The sequence below is a fragment of the Onthophagus taurus genome, chromosome 1 (genome assembly GCF_036711975.1).
Source record: "Onthophagus taurus isolate NC chromosome 1, IU_Otau_3.0, whole genome shotgun sequence".
Lineage (NCBI taxonomy): Eukaryota > Metazoa > Arthropoda > Insecta > Coleoptera > Scarabaeidae > Onthophagus > Onthophagus taurus.
In genome coordinates this window covers 37,276,828-37,297,254 of record NC_091966.1, presented here as the reverse complement: position 1 = coordinate 37,297,254, position 20,427 = coordinate 37,276,828, and the positions used below count along the sequence as shown (strand labels likewise).

At 30.6% G+C, this 20,427-nt stretch overlaps 3 protein-coding genes and 2 long non-coding RNA genes across 5 annotated transcripts; 1 reads left to right on the top strand and 4 right to left on the bottom strand.

Annotated features, from left to right (window-relative positions):
- Positions 1-1,472: 1,472 nt before the first annotated feature.
- On the bottom strand, positions 1,473-7,866 carry LOC111421583 (guanylate kinase-associated family member mars). Its single transcript, XM_023054757.2, has 5 exons — positions 7,191-7,866; positions 2,552-2,837; positions 1,969-2,499; positions 1,773-1,917; positions 1,473-1,717 (listed from the first exon to the last, which is right to left on the bottom strand). The coding sequence occupies exons 1-5, from the start codon at positions 7,808-7,810 to the stop codon at positions 1,686-1,688; spliced, it is 1,614 nt and encodes a 537-aa protein (XP_022910525.2). The 5' UTR covers positions 7,811-7,866; the 3' UTR covers positions 1,473-1,685.
- Positions 7,867-7,974: 108 nt separating this feature from the next.
- Positions 7,975-9,410, bottom strand: LOC111421594 (magnesium transporter spict). The gene is made up of 3 exons (XM_023054763.2): positions 9,002-9,410; positions 8,801-8,943; positions 7,975-8,732 (listed from the first exon to the last, which is right to left on the bottom strand). The coding sequence occupies exons 1-3, from the start codon at positions 9,222-9,224 to the stop codon at positions 8,055-8,057; spliced, it is 1,044 nt and encodes a 347-aa protein (XP_022910531.1). The 5' UTR covers positions 9,225-9,410; the 3' UTR covers positions 7,975-8,054.
- Positions 9,411-11,139: 1,729 nt separating this feature from the next.
- On the bottom strand, positions 11,140-12,263 carry LOC111421604 (Ecdysone-induced protein 63F 1). The gene is made up of 4 exons (XM_023054774.2): positions 12,016-12,263; positions 11,901-11,940; positions 11,448-11,849; positions 11,140-11,385 (listed from the first exon to the last, which is right to left on the bottom strand). Exons 1-4 carry the CDS (start codon positions 12,040-12,042, stop codon positions 11,363-11,365), a joined length of 492 nt encoding a protein of 163 aa, XP_022910542.1. The 5' UTR covers positions 12,043-12,263; the 3' UTR covers positions 11,140-11,362.
- A 407-nt stretch (positions 12,264-12,670) lies between these two features.
- Positions 12,671-14,241, top strand: LOC139432595 (uncharacterized). Its single transcript, XR_011642339.1, has 3 exons — positions 12,671-13,392; positions 13,512-13,677; positions 13,822-14,241. It is a non-coding gene; the product is annotated as an uncharacterized lncRNA (long non-coding RNA).
- Positions 14,242-14,705: 464 nt separating this feature from the next.
- On the bottom strand, positions 14,706-17,154 carry LOC139432596 (uncharacterized). The gene is made up of 2 exons (XR_011642340.1): positions 15,794-17,154; positions 14,706-15,191 (listed from the first exon to the last, which is right to left on the bottom strand). It is a non-coding gene; the product is annotated as an uncharacterized lncRNA (long non-coding RNA).
- Positions 17,155-20,427: the final 3,273 nt, after the last annotated feature.

Sequence of the window (20,427 nt, the reverse complement as noted above, 5' to 3'; positions counted from 1 at the left end):
TCTCCCGCTTGGTATTTTCGAGCTTTTTGGTACTTCTTGTCACTTCTCTCTTTCTGTGTTCGTCGGTGTCTTCTGAGTAGTTCTGTTCCTTATGTTGTTTAAAGCGAACTGGATTTCTTTCATGATGCATCTTTCTACTTGTCTGTTGGCTCTCGTGGTTGCGGATGCATTAATATGTTGGATATCATTTTCTTTGCAGAAATTCTCAAAATCGCACGACGTATAAGCAGTTCCTCTACCTGTTATAAGTTTTGTTGGACTACCAAAGATTCCAGTAATTTCCTTCATAATTTTTATCTCTTCGTATTTCTCACAGCTCGAATAATAATATATTTTGTGTAATCCCTAATAATCATTTTCGGTACAACCCATTCATTTAGATTTCGTAGTCATGATGAATCTGTCTTTCCTTGTCATTTAGATCCTTCTCCAACATAGCTTTCACTTTCTGGTCATCATTTAGTACATCAATTTATACTGTTAATACGTTCAAGCTTGCTATCTTAGCATCGTCTGATTCTTCATTTGGACTCCTACTCAATGCATTTAAAGTCGTATTCTTGGAGTTTCAACACCCATCGTGTTATTCTCGACATCAAGTCTTTCTTTCCATGAAGGTCTTTAAAGAATTACCATTGCTTACTACTTTGAATTCGCGACAAAGTACGTACGTTCGAAATCTTTCTAAAGTCTCTGTAACGGCTACAATTTCCAGTTCATAGACTCTCCAAATCCGTTGTTTGTCGACTGAAATAGGTTTCAGTCGACTATAAAATTGGTTTCAACAAACTTTTTGGTTTATTTTCTGTCTTTCGACGTAGTATTCCAGGTATTCCCATCTTGTAGGCATCGGTATGGATTTCAAAATCTACTGCTGGATCATATATTGTCAAAATTGGTCTCTTGGTTAGTTCTTTTAATCTTTGCTTGTCTTCTTTACCAAGATCTTCGTTTACGTCATATTCTACCTCATCTCATATTCTATAGCTTCGTCTTTCTTTCCGTCATTGTATTCTTTTGAATCGTAGCAGGATTGTGAGTTTTCTTTGTGTTCACCTTTGCTATTGTATTCAACTTCTGGCAATTCCAAATTTCCAACAAAGGCAGCGTTTGAATATTGGACCCCCTCAGAATATACTGTCTGAGTATATACTGTGTATAATTTTTATGCCCACGTGCAATAAGATGTTTTGCACGACGTCTCAGCAAAGAACACGTAAGGTAGTCCAGACGAGGTCTGTAGCGTTTCCATTTCCTATGCACATGCTTCTTAGCACGTAACATATTAACTATGTGTTGAGAGAACCAGCAGTTAGCCTTTGAGAGGCGATCTTATGCGCAGGACGAATTAATCAATGGCAGAATGAAGATGATAATATAAAAAGTCCACTGTAACATTTTCAAATATTTCAGATCAGCTTACATTATCAATATCATAGGAGGACTTCTGTGATATTATTCAAAATTCAATATTATTCAATAATTAGCTCTTTTATTTAATTCAATAACTCATTCATTATAAAAATAAAACCTTAAACATTATATGTACTAAGTAAATTGAGGTTCTATATCACATCTCAAAGATATATTACGTCGTAACAATTTATATAATAGAACCTCAATAAACAATCAACTAAAATATTGTACACCAAAAAAATTCTATTACATTTAAAATTGGAATATTACTATTCACTTCGATCCTGCAACATTTTGCTAACTAAAAACAAAAAAAAATTAAATATATATAACCCTTAACACCAAGATATACTAACTTCTTTTTGAACTTCTCCTTGGTTTTGAAATTGCTATGGGTGGAGATTCTATATCAATAGCGTTTGATCTAAACAAAACTAGCTTTTTCTTTGAAGATTTTGCATGTGGTGTTTTTAGAATACCCTTAGCTGGTGTTGAATCAGCCTACACAAAATAACATTAATATAAATAACAATAAAATATACAAATTATTACCGAAATTGTTACTCTTCGTTTTTTACTAAATGCATTTTCAACCATAGTTAAATCCGGAGAACTCACACTCTCTCTAATATCATTATTCTTAAAAGACACTGATAAACTTGACCTAGTAACTCTTACTGGGGGAATATTTTCATTCTTTTCAGCGTTTTCTTTAAATTTTAAACGTTTTTCTTTAATTAAATCTCTTAAAGAGGATTGAGTTTGTACTGATGGTTTCGACGCTTTTTTAATAACCTTCCTTTTCGGTTGCGGTTTGTTTACAATGGGCAAAATTTCCTCCCAATTGTTATTGCATAATTTGTTTAAGTATTCGAATCTTTTGTTAACATCATCAATTTCTAGACAAATCACTTCCCAATAACCGTGTAAATCCGTACAAGTTACCGGTTTTACCGAGTTATTCATCTCACAATCTATAATTAATCCACGAAATCTTTGAAATTTCTTGTTTATTAATAACTTTGATTGTCCTATTGCTGTGTTGATCATATCACAAGCTTCTTCCGGTGGGTCTGTGTCATCCTAATTTACATTTTAAATTAATTTTGACTAATTTAATCAATAAAGAACGTACCTTATATTTTATCCAATCATCACACATTTTCTCAATTCTTTCAAGTTCAGCATTTAAGAGTTGATGGAAATGTGCCGCTCCTGCTTGATTCCCAGTTGCTTTAGCCAATTGATCTGAAACATCAAATAAACCACCTTGGGATCTTCTCATTTTGTATTCTTTTCTTGCGCTTGATTTTCCTCTTGTTATTGTAACAAACGGGCTAACATAAGCAGCTGCAAGTTTTTGTTGTACTGGTGAGGTGTAGTAATTATTGGATTGTTCAGGAAACTGCTTAACAGGTGAGCTAAAATGAAAATAATTATAAATGATTAAATGTCAGAAAGGTATTATTTATAAAATCGTAAAATGAAGAGATCTGGGCACTGTTCATTACAACACTGAAGAATCAACGAAAATAAATAAGGTTCAGTACAAGACATTTAGTGCTAAATTTGTTTTGTATCAGTTATGTTATTGACATTTGTTGCTCTGATTTTGATATCAATGCTAAAGCTTTAATTACTTCAGAAAGACCATTAATGTAAAGAGTGTGGCAAAAACATCACCTTAGTTAGTTATATGAAAAGATTGGAAATTTTATGCTCCAAGTGAAGCCTGAAATCGCGGAGGTTTAAATCTGGTCATGGAACATCGCCACAATGGATAGATGCTAGAAAAACGATAATAAATAAACATACACAACGATTCGCCTGCGTAGGCGACATTGAGGTTGGTGCCAGAATTCTGCCGCAGATGATACAAAATTTATACAGCACTGATGAGCTCAGCCAATAGCTATGGCTTACAAAATAAATGAACAAACAACAAAGATCATGCCAGTAACTACCTCGATGCATATTATTTATAACGTGGGAGAGAATTTTGCACTAATTGCATTTAACGAAAGAAATCTTAAGATGTAGTTATTGTTGTTTATCTTAACGGATGTAATCTAAGCCTCTCCCCAATGTAATATCTCAAATCCCATAATTCCATCTTCTTCAAAAGTCTTGATGAGCTTTCAAATCTCACCAACACTATGTTTTCAAATACATTTCCATGTCAAATATGGATGCGCTTAAAATGTATTAATAATCTGATATTACTCAGAGATTCAGTATCATTAACACTAACCTTCAAGTTCAAGACAGAGACACGAAAATCACCATAATCTGTTGCATTTATATTATAGAAAGACATAATAAAGACATTTGACTTCATATGAGTCTGTCAAATAACGAACAAATGATTCTGGTAGATCAATCAGAATAGAATACGTCATATTCATTTGGAATACTGACCACTGATTTTATATCTCTTGAGATGTATTACATTTTTCCATGCCGTCTGCTACACTGACGATGCTGTCCTTATTGCAGATGCTGAGGACAACCTCCAAAGGTTACTTATTCCTTTAACACTAATCAAAAGAATAAAACATGCTTATCAAAACATAGAAGACCAAATCCATGAACAATAATATTAAAAGAAACGATAAGATGTAAGCTGGAGGTCGACTCCAAGACTGTAGAACAGAGATTGTGAATAAGAGTCAGCGATGAAGAAGAGTAGCCAGTAACTCTCGAGGAGGTGCAAGACGCACGTCAGGAAAATGAAGAGTGGAAAGGCAGCTGAGGAGGACAAAATAGTACCAGAAATGGTGAATTGGCCGAATAAATTAAAGAAGTCTTCCAAACAATATGCCTCATTAATGTCATTTCAAAGCTGTACTCCAGAATCCTGGTGGACCGCAAAAACAAGATATCATTTTCTACCTGCGTTGTATAACTGATAAGTTAAATCCTTTTTTGATGAGGTGCCAAGGCATGAGGTCTGGAAAGCATTAGAAAAAAGCTGTTAAATAGGGGAACAGTTTATTCCCATTGTTATTTGTAACTTTTATGGATGAACTGGTGAATACATGCAAGAAAAGAACAGAAACTTCGGTGGTTGGTATGTTGAACCTCAGACCAATCAGGTGCTAGGCTCTGATATATGCAGATGATGTAGTCCTCATTACAGACTCGGAGAGGAAACTGCAACAGGCTATACTCGAGCGATCAGAAACTGTAAAGGAGAGCGTATGATTTTGAACATGGTGAAGAAGAGTCAAGTTATGGTGGTGACGAGGAACAGGTGGATAATATCCGCATCGAATGTAATGGTCAACTTCTCACCCAGGTCTGCAACTATCAATATCTGAACACGACAAGCCACCAAACGGGCAAACTTATTGAAGAGATGAGGAGCAGACCAAGGCTTACTATGCCCTGAGTTGGTGTGTGTGTCTTAAAATGTCAAAATGATATTGCATCTTGAGTAATATTGGAATTAAACGTATCATGTATCACGACGATTACAAATATATCAAAATTGACGTTGACATTCTTAACCGGAAGTTGACCATAACTTCATTAATATTGAAGATAAATATGTCATATTTGTACTCATTTTAAAGAATTTTTAATGAAGATTACAAATATGACAAAATTGAGGTTGTCATTTTAAACCTGAAGTTAGTTATCATATAATAGATGTTTTATAACTGAAGTTAACCCAATGTTAGTCACTTTTCCACACTTTCTTTTTATTTTTAACGTGTTTTTTGGGTCATTTCACATTGATTAAAAAAAATCGTCGATTTTTAATGTACAGTGTGTCCCAGGATAGATGTTACAAGAGGTATAATGACTTAAACATTTTTGAATTTTATTTTAGGACTGAGGAATTAAGCCCTGCTTGGTGTGGAGAGAATTTTAAGTATATTTTCATATTTTGAAAATCAACTCGGCCTTAATAGTGAAGCGAGAATTATTTTGAGTTGCTATTCAGAACTATTCAGAGTGAAGAAAAAAAAACAATGAATCAAAGTCGCAAATATCGACAAATAAATTGTATTATCCCTCAGTTTTAGTTCACAATTCAATTACTATACAATATTTATGTTATTTAAACTAAAATGTGATGATTCAACCAAAGTAGATAGATCCTTCTGAAATTTTGTATAGGACCATAATTTCTCATTTTGAACAAAAAGATTACTTTACCTAAACTAAAAATAGTTTTCGATTCATTGTCAAGGCCGCCATTGTTTTCAAAATATGAAAATATTCTTAAAACTCTCTTCACACGAAGCAGGGCTTAATTCCTTAGCCTTAAAATAAATTGCAAACATTTTTAAGTCATTATACCCCTTGTAACATCTATCCTGGGACACACTATATAATAAGATGATTCTTGAATTTTTCCCAAGATTCTTAATATTTCTTTTGTTAAAAAAGAGCGTTCTTAAATTGTAACCTCTAAACTTGTAATACTTCGTCCTTAATTTCATTTTACAACTTTTTAAACTTCAATTTTGTAAATTAGTAACTAATAATCTGATTTTGACGTTGATATGTGATTTTTTTTAACAAAACAAAAAGAAATATTAAGAAACTTGTTTGTAAAATGGGAAGGATGAGGGATGTTAATCTATTTGTAGAGTCTCTGAAGATGGCTAAGGACCAAAACTGGTTAGACTTAAATTCTATATAAAATAGAAACCAGTTAAAAAGTACAATATCAAACTAGATAATTTGCTTCAAACATTTTTACACGAAGCATCATTTTGACTCTAGTATTTGTGATTAAATTTATGCCACGACTTACAGAAACACTCTGTATAATCGTAAAACGACTGACCAAGCGGATTCTGTGCTTGTGATGGCTGTCATCAGTGTTCTGTGATAAAAATGGACAGGTACTAAACAATTTTCAATAGTTTGAGCCTGTCTATTCTGAGAAATCTTATATTTTTAGAAAGATAAAAACGAAAATCCCGGTTTTCTCAACATTGTTCATTTGTCGCTTAGTCAAGTGATGCATAACGCGGTCCAATTGTCAATTCAAATTTCTATTTTTAAGTGTTACCAACTGCTACATACCTATTTCCCTACATTGTCAAAATTTATTTTATTTTTGTTGAAGAAAAAGGATAAAAACGCGAATTACAATTCATTAAAAAACTGGTGGTTTCACCACTCGTTTTTCAACTTGAATTTCTGCATTTCAAGCGTGTCTTAGGAAACTAGTTTTTTAATATACTATTATACATACTATGTATCAGATTAAATCAATAATAAAGTTTGTAGCTTAAAAAAAGATATGATTTTTAATTGTAATATTTTAATAAACTCTATAAAATTTAAATTTAAGATCTCTTTCTATGTTATATGTGCATCTAATGGCAGTAAATTGTATCTTGTATTAAATTTAATAATCAATATGATAAAAGCAACTTTTTTTATATTGTTACTGTATTTCCTTTTAATGCAGTTTTCTTTATTGATATTAACTTACCATCTTTATCTTTTCATTTAAATTTGTATAAAATGTCTGTATTTGGGACTTATTTTGTAGAGATTTCAATGATAAATAAATAAATAAATTAAAAGGGTTATTAAGGAGTTTCATAAAAAATTTCTTTTTGTTTAGTGGATCTAAAAAACATGAAATTTGATGCTTTGAATAATAACAAATAACATAACTGCAAATATTTGAAAAATAATTCTAAACTTAACTAAATTTCCTAAACAAAATATTGTGTATAATTATGATTTGTGAATTTTGTACAATAAAAGAATATATATATTAACTCCCCATGTTTCATACTTACCAATCTTTATTATTCTCCATTAAAGGTTTTTTCTTATTATTTGTTACATGATTTGGCTTCTTTTCAGGTACATTTTTAGTTTTTCGTTTAGTTTCTACATTTGAAATGGTTGCTTTTTGAGTATTTGTACTTTTTAAATTATTTTGAACACTAGATGGTTTAGTTTTACTTCGTAATCTAGATGTGATTCCATCATTTCCTTGTTTTATATCGCTGACTTTGAACCCCATCACAGTTACCGAATCTTTTTTGGTTTTTTTAGATTTAATATCAAACCGTTTTCCTTTAATCGTTTTGTTGATAAATTCCAAATTAGGTGCACCAATATCGATGGAAATATGTTGGACTTTAAATATTGGCTTTTTATTCGCTTGTTTTTCTAATTTTTCTTTGTTTCTTTTTTCCTTCCATGCTTTTAAAGCCAATAATCGCGGATTTTTTACCACCTTTTCCTCTATTACCTCTGGAGAAGTACTAAGATCTCGGATACCCCTCTTTTCCATGAACAAGTCATTTCTTTTATTTCGTCTATTTTCATTCATCTCCTTTCGTTGCTTTTTATTTATACTAACACGGAATTTTGGCTTGAACCATTGTTGAAATCTTGAAGGATCTTCCATTTTCGGTTAACCTTTTAAGAAGCTATCTGAAGCTATCACAACGCTTGAAACTTGACGTTAACGGTTATATCACGTGATTTTTAAAATACTCGATTTTCATTGGATAAAACCAAAAACATATATTACGCTTCTGTCGTATAGATGGCGCCACTAACAAAAAGTGATTTATTAAAAAAAATAAATTTATTCTAATTAATATTTTATACAAATAAAATAAATATTACAAATTAATTACTTAATTAATTTAAACACTACGAGACAGTAAACTCTCATAATTATAATGTTTACTATTTCTTGATAAATAATTTGATTTTGGTCTTAATGAGCCTTTTACATCTGATAAAGTTATATCAATATCTTTAAAAGCGTGCAATAAAAATATAGCAATCACAATGGTAAAGAATCCGCAAACGTTTCCCAAAACATCTTTGAAACTCAACTTAACCCATTCTTTAAATAAAATAGCTGAAGCGATTATAACTAAAGTGGTAAAAAAGACGTAATAAACGGGGGTCACAATACTTGTGTTAAACAGATCTAAAGCTTTGTTTAAATAATTCATTTGAATTGAAATGCAAAGACAAACCATAATAAAAAAGGCGTAGGTTAGCCAATTATTAAAATCATTGCTTTTTCCAGAAATGGTATCTTTTAAGGCTAATCCTAAACCTTTACAAGACATCACAGTTAAGCTACCAACAGCAGAACATAAAATTATATAAATTACAATGTATTTATGGCCATATTTTGGCCCAAAATAAAAACTAATCGCTAAAGAGGCAACTATCACAACATTTACATATATTATAAATAAAGGTTCTTGCAACTTATTCAATAAAATATCAAGAGATTCTACTTCCTCTTCTTTTGGTGAGTGTAAAACAACAACTGTTGATCCTAAGATACATAAAAGACATCCAACCTAAAAATAATTCATCATTAAAATGTGTCTTCATCTAAAATATCTAGAATCTAGATACTAGTACTTACTTTTCCAAGAAAGTTTAATTTTTCATTGAGATATTTCGAAGCTAATATTGCAGATACCAAAACACTTAAAGCCCCCAATGGAGTTACTAAAGAAGCCGGTGCGAAAGCGTAAGCAGCAAAATTAGCTAATTCTCCAACTCCCACTAAAAAAATTAATAATAAAAATAAATTATTATTGTTATTAAACGATAATTAACTTACTCATAAGAAACCCCATCCACCACAACCATTCTTTTAAATAACCAAATCCTCCAGATCCAGCTCGGAGGATACCATTTTTAGCTAGCCGCAACAAAGCTAACTTTTTCACAATAAAACTTGTTCCTATAAAAATCGTCGAGGAAATAGCTAAACCCAAACCGATATAAAAATCTCGTGATGTGTACGGAGTCGATTTAAATTCATCTAAAGTTGTGGTTTCCATCACTTAGTTCGTTTGTGTTGGGTTAATTTTAAAACGGATTTGTACTGGTGATTTAGAATAGTATAATGAGTATTTTGAGTTTACTTAATCAGATACTGATAAGACCTGAATCATCACTTATTATCTTTTATCCTTTAAATCCGTAATTTGTAATTGAGGTTATGTTAAACGTCAGAAATGACAAATATTTTTTTTTTCTAAATGGAACTAATTTTATTTCATTTATCATTTTGCAAGAAAATGATTAATTTTAATGAATAGATTAATTTAGATTTTTTTTCATAATTATTATTCACAATAAAAGATAAAATAACAATTATTTGGACTGCGATCTATTGCAAATTTTGTAATTAGATATCTTTATAATAGATGGCGCATTTGTAATTTCAATAAAGTGGGTGATTTAATTTAAATGTATAATTAATTAATTGTTTATATTAAATCTTATTAATACAGTTATATTTTAAACTTTATCTAATATTGTAAAATACAATTTATAAAGCTTTTAGTCTAAGGAACTAGCAATTTAACAATATCAACTAAATGTAGTTAAATCCCTAATTTTATAATTGAGGTTATGTTAAACGTCAGATATGTGAAATTTTTTTTTCTAAATGGAATTAATTTTATTTCATTTATCATTTTGCAAGAAAATGATTAATAATAATGAATAGATTAATTTAGTTTTTTTTTCATAATTATCATTCACAATAAAAAATAAAATAACAATTATTTGAGCTGCCATCTATTGCAAATTTTGTAATTAGATATCTTTATAATAGATGGCGCATTTGTAATTTCAATAAAGTGAGTGATTTAATTTAAATTTATAATTAATTAATTGTTTATATTAAATTTTATTAATACAGTTATATTTTAATCGATATATTATATTGTAAAATACTGTATATAAAGCTTTCAGTCTAAAGAACTAGCAATTTAACAATATTAACTAAATATAGTTAAATTCCTAATTTTGTAATTGAGGTTATGTTAAACGTCAGATATGTCAAATATTTTTTTTTTCTAAATAGAATTAATTTTATTTCATTTATCATTTTCCAAAAAAATGAATAATAATAATGAATACATTAATTTAGAATTATTTTTTATAATTATAATTCACAATAAAAGATAAAATAATAATTATTTGAGCTGCCATCTATTGCAAATTTTGTAATTAGATATCTTTATAATAGATGGCGCATTTTTAATTTAAATTTATAATTAATTAATTGTTTATATTAAATCTTATTAATACAGTTATATTTTAATCGATATATTATATTGTAAAATACAATTTATAAAGCTTTCAGTCTAAGAAACTAGCAATTTAACAATATCAACTAAATATAGTTAAATACCAAGGTCTATAGAACATAAGGTTACCCAATACCGATTCTCCTCCTCTGAGAGGCAAGGTGGGTCAGTGACGTAGCTGGTTCTATGAACAACACAACACCACCTATACTGTGGTACAGTCTATATAAAATATTTAAACCTCGCATCGTGTTGTCACGTATAGGCACATGTATAGGCTATCTTTTATTCTGACTGTATCGAACCAGTGACGTCAATTTGCGGGGTAATAATCGATACTACAGAGGCATAGGGAATGAGGTAACCTTATGTTCTATAAACCTTGGTTAAATACCTAATTTTGTAATTGAGGTTATGTTAAACGTCAGAAATGTCAAACATTTTTTTTTTTTGAATAGAATTAATTTTATTTCATTTATCATTTTGAAAGAAAATGATTCATAATAATGAATAGATTACTTTAGAATTATTTCTATAATTATAATTCACAATAAAAGATTAAATAACAATTATTTGGGGTGCCATCTATTGTAAATTTTGTAATTAGATATCTTTATAATAGATGGCGCATTTCTAATTTAAATAAAGCGGGCGATTTAATTTAAATCTTTAATTAATTAATTGTTTATATTAAATCTTATTAATACAGTTATATTTTAATCGTATCTTATATTGTAAAATACAATTTATAAAGCTTTCAGTCTAAGGAACTAGCAGTTTAACAATATCAACTAAATATAGTTAAAATTTGGTTCATATTAAGTGTTTAGTTATAATATAGGACGGTTTCCATTCGATACATCTAAAATCGTTCTTATTTAAATTAATAGTCTTGAAAACTCTGAAAAATTTGGTTAATGTATATAAATGATTATTTTTCGTTGGTGTTTTAAATTAAATTACCTTCGTAATTAATTTTGCCGTCTAAATCAACATCGGCCATCGTAATGAGTTGAGTAATTTGTTCTTCAGTTACGGGTTCACCAATTTTTTCCATTGCAATTTTCAATTCGTCTCTGGTTATATAACCGTTGTTGTCCAGGTCGAAAACCTGAAACGCAGCCAAAAGATCTTGCTGAGCGTCTTCGGCCGCCCTCTCCGGTAACAGTTCTTGCACTTTTTTTACGAATTCAAGAAAATCGTTTTCATCTATATCTTTACCCGAATGGCTGGCTATTTGTACCAATTCCTCTACTGTTTCTGATCTTACTTCAATCCCGAGGCGCTTTAACATTTCCTGGAGGTCGTCAGTTGTAACTTTTCCGTCGCTGTTACTATCTAACATTACAAAAGCAGTTCGCAAATCTAAAATTTAAATAAGTTGAATTAAAAAGATTTTTTTTTAAATTTTATTACCTTGAAGTTCTTTTTCGTTAAATTCTCTCTTAATGGAGCTCTAAAAATGAGTACAACGCAAGATCTATTTTTAGGAGATTCATTTTGAAAAGAATTGGATTTTATTAAAACTTACCCGCCTCCTTTGCATTGTTTTTGCCATTATTTATTTATCTAAGACTTCTTTTTAACTAGCGCACGGCGTGGAGAATGTGTGTTTACTGACAGTCTCGTTATATTTTGGCAGTCAACTCGAATAAAGACCAACGTCTAAAACAAGTTTGCTTCAACCGTACGCTTGAACTCTCGGTATGATATTTTCGTCTGTCAGAGTCCCTTTGAATTGCTACTGGTAAACGGTTCCAAAAAAATTTAGAACATCATTTTGGATTAGTAAATGTAATAAATTAAATAGTCGAGATAACGTTATCTACAAACAGTTTATCTTTGTTAAAATCCAGCAAAATCGTGATGAAAACTTATGTCTCCATCTTTTTTATCAAACAATGCTTAATTGTATTTGATTTTTACATAGATAATAATTTTCTCGGTTTAATTTGTTTAATTAGCTTAATTCGTTAATGAGGGCATCTTGAAATTATTTGCTTATCACCTGACTATGTTGTTGAAATTGTAATTGAACTAATATTAAAATTGTGACGTCAAAAAGTTGAATCTTAAAAACATTTGTTACAATTTATACCATAATCTAACCCAATTTAAGAATTATTAACTAAATTAATCTAATAATAAAAAAATCTTTAACGTATCAAAGAAAACAAGGGTAGTTATAAGAAAAAAGGGGGAAAGACTGTATTATAAGTTTTGGGTTTTGCAGTAGCAGCCAAGACCATTGCCTCAAGGGGGAAACAAAGTTTTGGTAACCCCAAACGGTTTTCGAGGCGTCGTTTCCCGTGGGATATTAAGAATAACCTAACTTTCACCAGTTCATTAAGAAGTTGCAAACAATTGCCGGAAATAAACTTCTATCTTGGCGCCAAACTGTATTCCACCCTCCATCAACCACGGAAATTGAATGTTTAACGTTTAAAATTTTAACTTACAATCAGTTCATTGATTATATTAATATTCCACATTAAGAGCAAAGTTGTTCAGTACTAAAAATTGTTGGCAAGATTTGTAAAACGATTAACATGAACTACGACGATTAGTGTGTCGATACATTTGGCGAAGGTCAAATTTTTTGGCGCGGTCGAAACGGTAGCGAAACAGGTGTAACAATAAAAATAAAATGTACAATATTGTCGTTTTTGCGTAATTTAGAGAAAAAAAATTGTGTGCCGTCGGTAGCAATCTCTATTCTGGACGGTTACGAGTTCATTTTGGGTTTATTTTTGCAACACACGGTTTGTTGAGTACACCGTTAAATCTCGAGGTGTTGTGCACGGATATTCAGACATCAAATACACACTTAAATTTCATCTAAAATTATAACCTATTTACAAGTTCAACTGCTAATTGCATCTGTCGCAGTGCGTTCTTCATAATATAGGTAATTGAAAGCTTATACTCGAGCCAAATCATTGTCGTACTTGTACCGTGTTTGGCAATCGTTTCGCTACATTTTGATTTAAGACAACGTTATTAATAATATTTTAAACGTATTTTTAGAATAACCATTTGTATAAAGAGTCGTTTAAAAGTAGATTATGTCTTATATAAATATAATAAATTTATGTAAATTGACGGTTTGGACGAATAGACAATTTTATAGTTCATATAAATTTTAAAGACATAATTTCAATGACATTCGAAGCCAAATATGGATGTAGATACAGTAAGTGAATGAATTAGTAATTAATGTAAATAAAGTGTGAAGAATTTTGGGGTAACTCTCATAATTATTAGTATGAATTACTTATGTTGTAAATTAAAGGAACAAAAATATTGTATGAGCTTTTTAGTTGTTTTATTATTTTAGAGCGAACTGTCGAAAAGCAGAGTTCGAACGAAAAATATACCACCAGCTGGAAGAGACACTTCGCGAAATCAAGAGGGTCAATACCAAAACGACAGAGTGGGGTGCATCCAATACGAACATTTGAGCTAACTCACTTCATAACTAGAAATTTTCTTTAAATTGCGTTAACAGTTTTGTGTTTTTGTAATTGTAGAGATTCTGCCGCAACTACCTCGGATTAATCAGCAAAAATCATCAATTTTTCCCTGGAATTGTAGCCCCAAACGCCTTCTGATAAACTTGAGAGGGAGAAATAAAGTTACAATTAACAGATAAGTGTTAAGTAAGTTATAATTACTGCCATATACATTCAAAACTGCTTAACGCATACTACAACACCTTAGACTGAACAAAAAAAATGTAAGATCTTGGTGTTGTTTGCATTAAGAGGCTACTTTACCATACAGCTCAGCAAATTACAAAAAACATACATTATTTATGAAAATATTTGGATGAAATTTTGTACATAGCTTCTTCTAACAATTCTACATAACGCATGGTGAAAATTTTTAAAGTTTTCCAAAAAAAGGGGTTTTTTTCCTCAATATTATAGAATTTGGTCGTTCTTTTTTAGCTTGCATGATAGTATACTTGAAAATAGTAACATTTTTCAAATAAATTTTTTCAAAATTTTTAGTTATAAAGGAATAGTTTGTAATTTGCTAAAATTGCAATAAGGTAGCGTAAAAATGAATATTTTCCGTCAAGATTCCCACGAAGTATTACCACCGCGTTAGTCCCGCCTCCTGCCGACTGAGCGGCGCTGACATCGACTCTCTTCATCGAAGCTCCTTGTTTTATCTATTACTTTTTAATGTGGTAGAGAAAATAATCATTTCCAAAAGTACGTTTTGAACTTTATTTTCCGTGATTTTCTACTAATAATTGTGTAATTTAACAAAATTTTTGAATTTATAGTCAATAGTTGTTATTTTATTGTGTACTATAGTGTTAGTTTAATTTAGTTTGTGTAAAGTTTTTATAAACAATGGGTAAGTATGTTCATCTAAAAAACTACCCCTTAGCATTTGAAGATGTTCTCGAAAAAGGAGTAATAGACGGTAATAATTTACGATATAAATTTTTATAAAATCTAAAATTTCATATTTTATAGTCCGAGATTTAATTGAAAAATGTATTCATTCCGAAAGGTAAGTTAAATTTTATTAATTTTATTGTATAAACTGTGGCACACATAAAAAGGACTTATTTAAAAAGAATAAACCATCACAGTAAAAATTAAAACGATACATTATTTGAAGCGATACCATAAGATAAATAATACAAATGATGCAGAACCAAATACTGATGGTGGAGAATAATCCATTCAACTGCAACAAAACTCACATTAAATTTATTAATGAGTCAAAAGAAGGGCTTAGCAGCTCATTTCTTTTATGTTTTATGTGCGGGATAAAAAAGAAGCTTTACACTGAAGAAAGCAAAGAGTCTATTGAGATAAACTCTGCTGTTGTTTCTGTTATCTGTCGGTACCGGATATACACAGGCTGAAGAATTATTGTTATGTGTGGATATACCATTTATGTTAACAAAACCATTCCAAAAATATCGAGAAACCGTAAGTGACATGGCATAGCAGTCTATGAAGAACGCAGGTAAAGAAGAATTAATTTAGTTACAGCTTCAGAAGAAGTAAATAAAAACTGAATAAAGACTGTAAACGCTAAACGCTCGAACGTCAATTACGATGCATCATCCGGAGTGGTACTGCTATAAAATAATTGTATACATAAAAAAAAATACTCGTGTATACGGGGTAATTCAGGTAGGTAGCGAAAGCCGATCAGGGTAATGATAGCAATTCGGTTATAATTTATGAGTGACATTTCACACGAAGAATATAAAAGAAAGAAGAATTTATTAGAAACTTGCAAGATGGATGCATTAACAGAAATAAAATACAAATTCTTACCAGAAGCTAAAGTACCAATCAGATATGGATCCAAGAAAGGTATCTGTGCCTAACTGCATCGAGATTTGGTGATGTATGTAGGATGAGAAATGACACGTCTTGCTTAAATAAAGTTAAATCAATCTTGTACTCGAAATTTGCTAGAAATAATAGCACTAACATGGCTAAGACTATGAATGGCTTGCATTAAAAAAATTTGAAAGTAAATATAACTTGCCAGCAAACTTTTGAGCTCTATTCATCCGTAGGATGTACGGATTCTTAGTTGCAAGTCCAAATGAAACAATAAAAAACGAAAATGCCATCGTCGAGGTGAAGTGTCCAGCGAATTTCAAGAGCTTACATCTATTCAACGATGGCAAATTAAAATTTCCTAAAGATTTTTCTAGTCAGGGCTGTTTTATTTATTACACTATTAGCCATATTTTGTATACTTGAATCATTATTTAATATTATTATTAATTAGGTATTACATATTATTTCATTTACTTATACAAGGTGATACAGACCATGCAGTCCATTTTTTTAAACAGAAATATTAAAAAAGTTCGAATGAAAAGTAATAATATTCATAAAGGAACCACATTTATTCAGCTATTTTTTCTTTAATTTTTGTAACTACCTGTGTTTTCAAATAAAATTACTTACACGGTTACTCTGAGACACCTGTATATCAAACGAACGCATAATAATACAACAAAGATATAATTTATAAATGTTGTACCGAACTTTTCACATTCCCTGTATTGCAAATATATCTATTTTAATATAAAATGGAGTTATAAATGTTATTTTCGTTTCAAAATGATATAAATGTTTTATGCCTCGCAAAATTATTTATTGCATTTGAAATTGATTTTTGCCTTACATTCAATTGAATTATAAACCCATAATCTTAGATGTTCTCAACTTCTTTCTCTAATTTCTCTATTAAAAAATTAATATTCTATTCATATCGAAAAAAAGCATTAAAAAACTGATATTTGCGTAATGTAAATTGTTGTGAACCAAAATACTTAAAAAAACAAACGTAGTAAAAAGGTGGGCTACGACTACGATTATTAATAAAAAATCAAAATAATAACTAAAATAATAAATAAATTGGAAAGTCAATAAAAAGATTGATTGTAATTCATAATTAAGAAAAATTGTTAATAAACAATAATATTTAGAAGAAGTCGTTTAATTTCTTCATTAACAACATCGACGAGAAAAAGAATCGTAATAAAATAAACACGATGTTTTTTTATCTATAAAGGGTCGGGCCTAGTAGAAAATAAACTCCGCCTCGTTGCTTCCGAACGTCCGTCGTCTGCGCCCCTCAGAAACTGACCGACCTGGTAAAGTGGGCTCTTAACCACTTTTGTGTGAATATGGTGTCAATCTCGGTTTAAACAGGCAAAATCATGAAATCTTTCGTGGAAGACTCTACACTGTTAAAAATACGGACCTAAATTTAACTCTTTTTTCAACTAAATCTGGAAGTTCCCTCGCGACCATCATTACAGTTAGAAATTTAACAAAAATAAATTGTCAAGTGTAGTTAAATTCTTAAAACGTAGTTATAGGCTATACATAAGGTGGAGGAATGCAACTAATGATAATTGTTAATTAACTGATTCTATGATTCTATTGACAGGACACCTTTACGGATATTCTGAACTCTTTATACCTAGTTAAACTAATCTTGTTTTAGTTAAAAGTATCCTCGAAGGAGGTAAATCTAACACCTTACCGGATAACTTCAACTATTTATTTGTAGTTAAATTAATCATTTTTTTTAGTTAATGATATCCTTGAAGGAGGTAAATATAACACTTTACCGGATAAGTTTAACTATTATTTTTTAGTAAAATTTTGTGTTAAAAAACTATTAGGGGAGTTTTATTTCAGTATTATACTTGGGTTTTAAGGATTCTTGAACAGAACAAAATCAGAACAAATTTGTTTGCGTTTTAATAATCTATTAATAAACATAAGAACTTAATTCATATTTTCTACAAATATAATGTGCTTAAAAACAATAATTTGGCACTTAAAACATTTATACATGTTCAATTCTATCTGAAAACACAATGGGATAATTATAAAAACCCAAAGTTATACTTAACTGCAACTTACTGTAAATTTAAAGTTTCCCCCTCAAGAACATTTGGCTTCTACTGGTAACATAATACCATCGATTGCTAATACATAATTGATAATCGTCTTGTATATTTAATTTTGATTTACCAACAGCTACAAGAAACGGTTGATCAGTCTTCTTTCCATGAATAGCTTCATCTAAGGTTTTAGATAACTAAAAATTTAATAATAAATTAGGCATTAACATAGTAGGTATCTAATGTAATAAATTAGATAGTTGTGTTAATAAGAAACCAAATTTGTATAGTAACAACTTACATCATGACAACATATTAAAAATAATAAGTAATAATAAGGTAATAAGTGAAATAATGTTAAAATTGCATTTCTATCATTATCACAACCTGAAAAATAACATTTATAGAACGCATAAACAGTTCATTTGTTATCAGTTATTACCTTTCGGTAGTTCTTTTTGAATATTAGAAGTGTACGTTTTAAATACTTTATCGATATATTTCAGAAAGTTGCTTTTATACCTTCGAAAATGTTGAAATTTTAATCGAAAATCTAAAGCAACAGAAAAAAAAAGTAAAAATGTTTATTATTATGCAACCTAAAAATTGCCAATACTGTAGAAGAATCACGTGATAGATCATATGACCACAACGAAACCTACATAGCGGGGTAAATACAATTTAAAATTTAGTTAGTTTACAGCGAATTATTTGTATTCTACTTTTAATCATAATGCAGAGTTGGAAAGTGTAAAGTTACACTGTGAGGAGTAAACAGGTTAATACCGTACTTTTGACATCTTTTAACAAAGTTATTTTCACTCTGAAAAGTGTTGCAACCTACTAGAATTTAGTTAAGTTTACCACTTTTTCGCGGTAATATTTCTCCTTATACCGAAAGAGTTAAATCACTCCGTAAAATTTTTAACAGTGTATAATCCGTTAACAGTTATTTATATTATTAGTTGATAGAGACAAAAATCATGAAGTTCTGTGAAGGGAGGAAAAGAAGGAAGGAAGAATGGAAGTGGGAGGGAAGAAAGATAGAAGAAGTCAAAGAGTATACGTACCTGGGATATGGGTTCTCGGAGGGTAATAAGGTCGGGTCAGTGATGGGACAGGTTTGGGGATGGGGCGAGAAAACTTTTGGGAGAGATGTGGGAAAAAAAGGTTATGTTTGAGGGCTTGGTAAGGAGCGCAATGATGTACGGCGCAGAAGTATGGGGATAGAGAGAACAAGGAATACTGGAGAATGTGTAAACAAGGTATTGGAGATGGGTACTAGGGTTAGCGAGGGAATCTCCAGAGTATATAGTGAGGGAAGAGGTTAAGGTGGATTTAATAAGGGTGGAGGCTGGGAGAAGAGCAGAGAAAATTAGGAAAGGATAGAGAGAATCCTGGGAGAGTGCTATTATAAATAATAAGGATATTACTAATAAGGATATTATAGGAGAGTGGAATATTCAGTAACTGGGATCGGCAATAGAAGTGTGGAGAGAACTGAGGGATAAGGACAGGGACATACAGAGCCAGGAGAGAAGGTCACAAATATGGGAAGGAACATTACACATAATCTAAGGCATGGGGGATAGTGACAGAGGAACTACCAAGGTATCTGTTGATGGAAGGGGACGAGGAAGGGAAGAGATTGGTGGCCAAATCCGTTGTGGTAATGAAGAGAGGGGGAACAGGTACTGGGCGGACGATGTGAAGCGGTAGTGTAGGCTGTGTGAAGAGGATTAAGAGACATGTTGAGAGATACAGATTCTGAACAAATAATTCTTAACGTAGTGTTCCATATTTGCAAAATTGAAATTAAAGATTACATTTATCAAAGTATCAGGGTTGTCAATCGAGATTGAAAGATATGGAGCGATATTTACGTATTTTAAATACTAATCGCAAAAAGAGCAAAGTCCAGAAGCAATCTGTGTAAAAGCTGGTGTTGAGTATTCGATTTGTTACTAATCTCTTGTTCGACATTATGAGGTGGTCATATTTATAATCTTCTCTGGCAGGAAAACTATGCTTAGATTATAGAGTGTATGCTTGCTTAATTAACTGGTTTTATCACTTAATTATTCGAATATCGTGATTTTTTATTTATTAAAAGCAACCGAAAATCGGTAAATACCAGAAGCAACTCCCAACTTAAAGTACATTAGGTAGTTTTATTAAAGTAAAATTTAAATTTATATAATTACCGTATGATTTTGTCCTATTCTTGCTAATCTTTACATTGCTGATGTGGATGCAGTTGCTATATGTTAAAAAATTAGGTTTATTTCCGCTTTATTAGATGTTTCGTTAGTTTTGACAATTGCGAATTCCGATTTTGTGGTACCTTTTTCAGTTATGATAACAATTTTTATTAAAAATTTAGTAATGTAAGAAAAGATAATTGATAGGATTATTTTGAGATTGTGCAGGGCTCTAATTAGCAATAGCTATAAAAACATTCCATCTGTGACATCGTGTAGATATCGGTGACTTTAAAAGGGGCAGACCTACTTGGGAGTCCGACCATACATG

Bases quoted from the DNA above. Each gene is read 5' to 3' on its own strand.
- LOC111421583 (XM_023054757.2), bottom strand. From the start codon at position 7,810: ATGGAAGATCCTTCAAGATTTCAACAATGGTTCAAGCCAAAATTCCGT. The intron at 1,918-1,968 runs GTAATAATTTGT...TATTTTGTGTAG, and splicing joins AACGAAGAGTAACAATTTCG to GCTGATTCAACACCAGCTAA. The intron at 1,718-1,772 runs GTTAGTATATCT...TTTTGTTTTTAG, and splicing joins AAGGAGAAGTTCAAAAAGAA to TTAGCAAAATGTTGCAGGAT.
- LOC111421594 (XM_023054763.2), bottom strand. From the start codon at position 9,224: ATGGAAACCACAACTTTAGATGAATTTAAATCGACTCCGTACACATCA. The intron at 8,944-9,001 runs GTAAGTTAATTA...TAATTTTTTTAG, and splicing joins GTGGATGGGGTTTCTTATGA to TGGGAGTTGGAGAATTAGCT. The intron at 8,733-8,800 runs GTAAGTACTAGT...AATTATTTTTAG, and splicing joins AATTAAACTTTCTTGGAAAA to GTTGGATGTCTTTTATGTAT.
- LOC111421604 (XM_023054774.2), bottom strand. From the start codon at position 12,042: ATGGCAAAAACAATGCAAAGGAGGCGG. The intron at 11,941-12,015 runs GTAAGTTTTAAT...ACTCATTTTTAG, and splicing joins AAACAATGCAAAGGAGGCGG to AGCTCCATTAAGAGAGAATT. The intron at 11,850-11,900 runs GTAATAAAATTT...TTTAAATTTTAG, and splicing joins TAACGAAAAAGAACTTCAAG to ATTTGCGAACTGCTTTTGTA.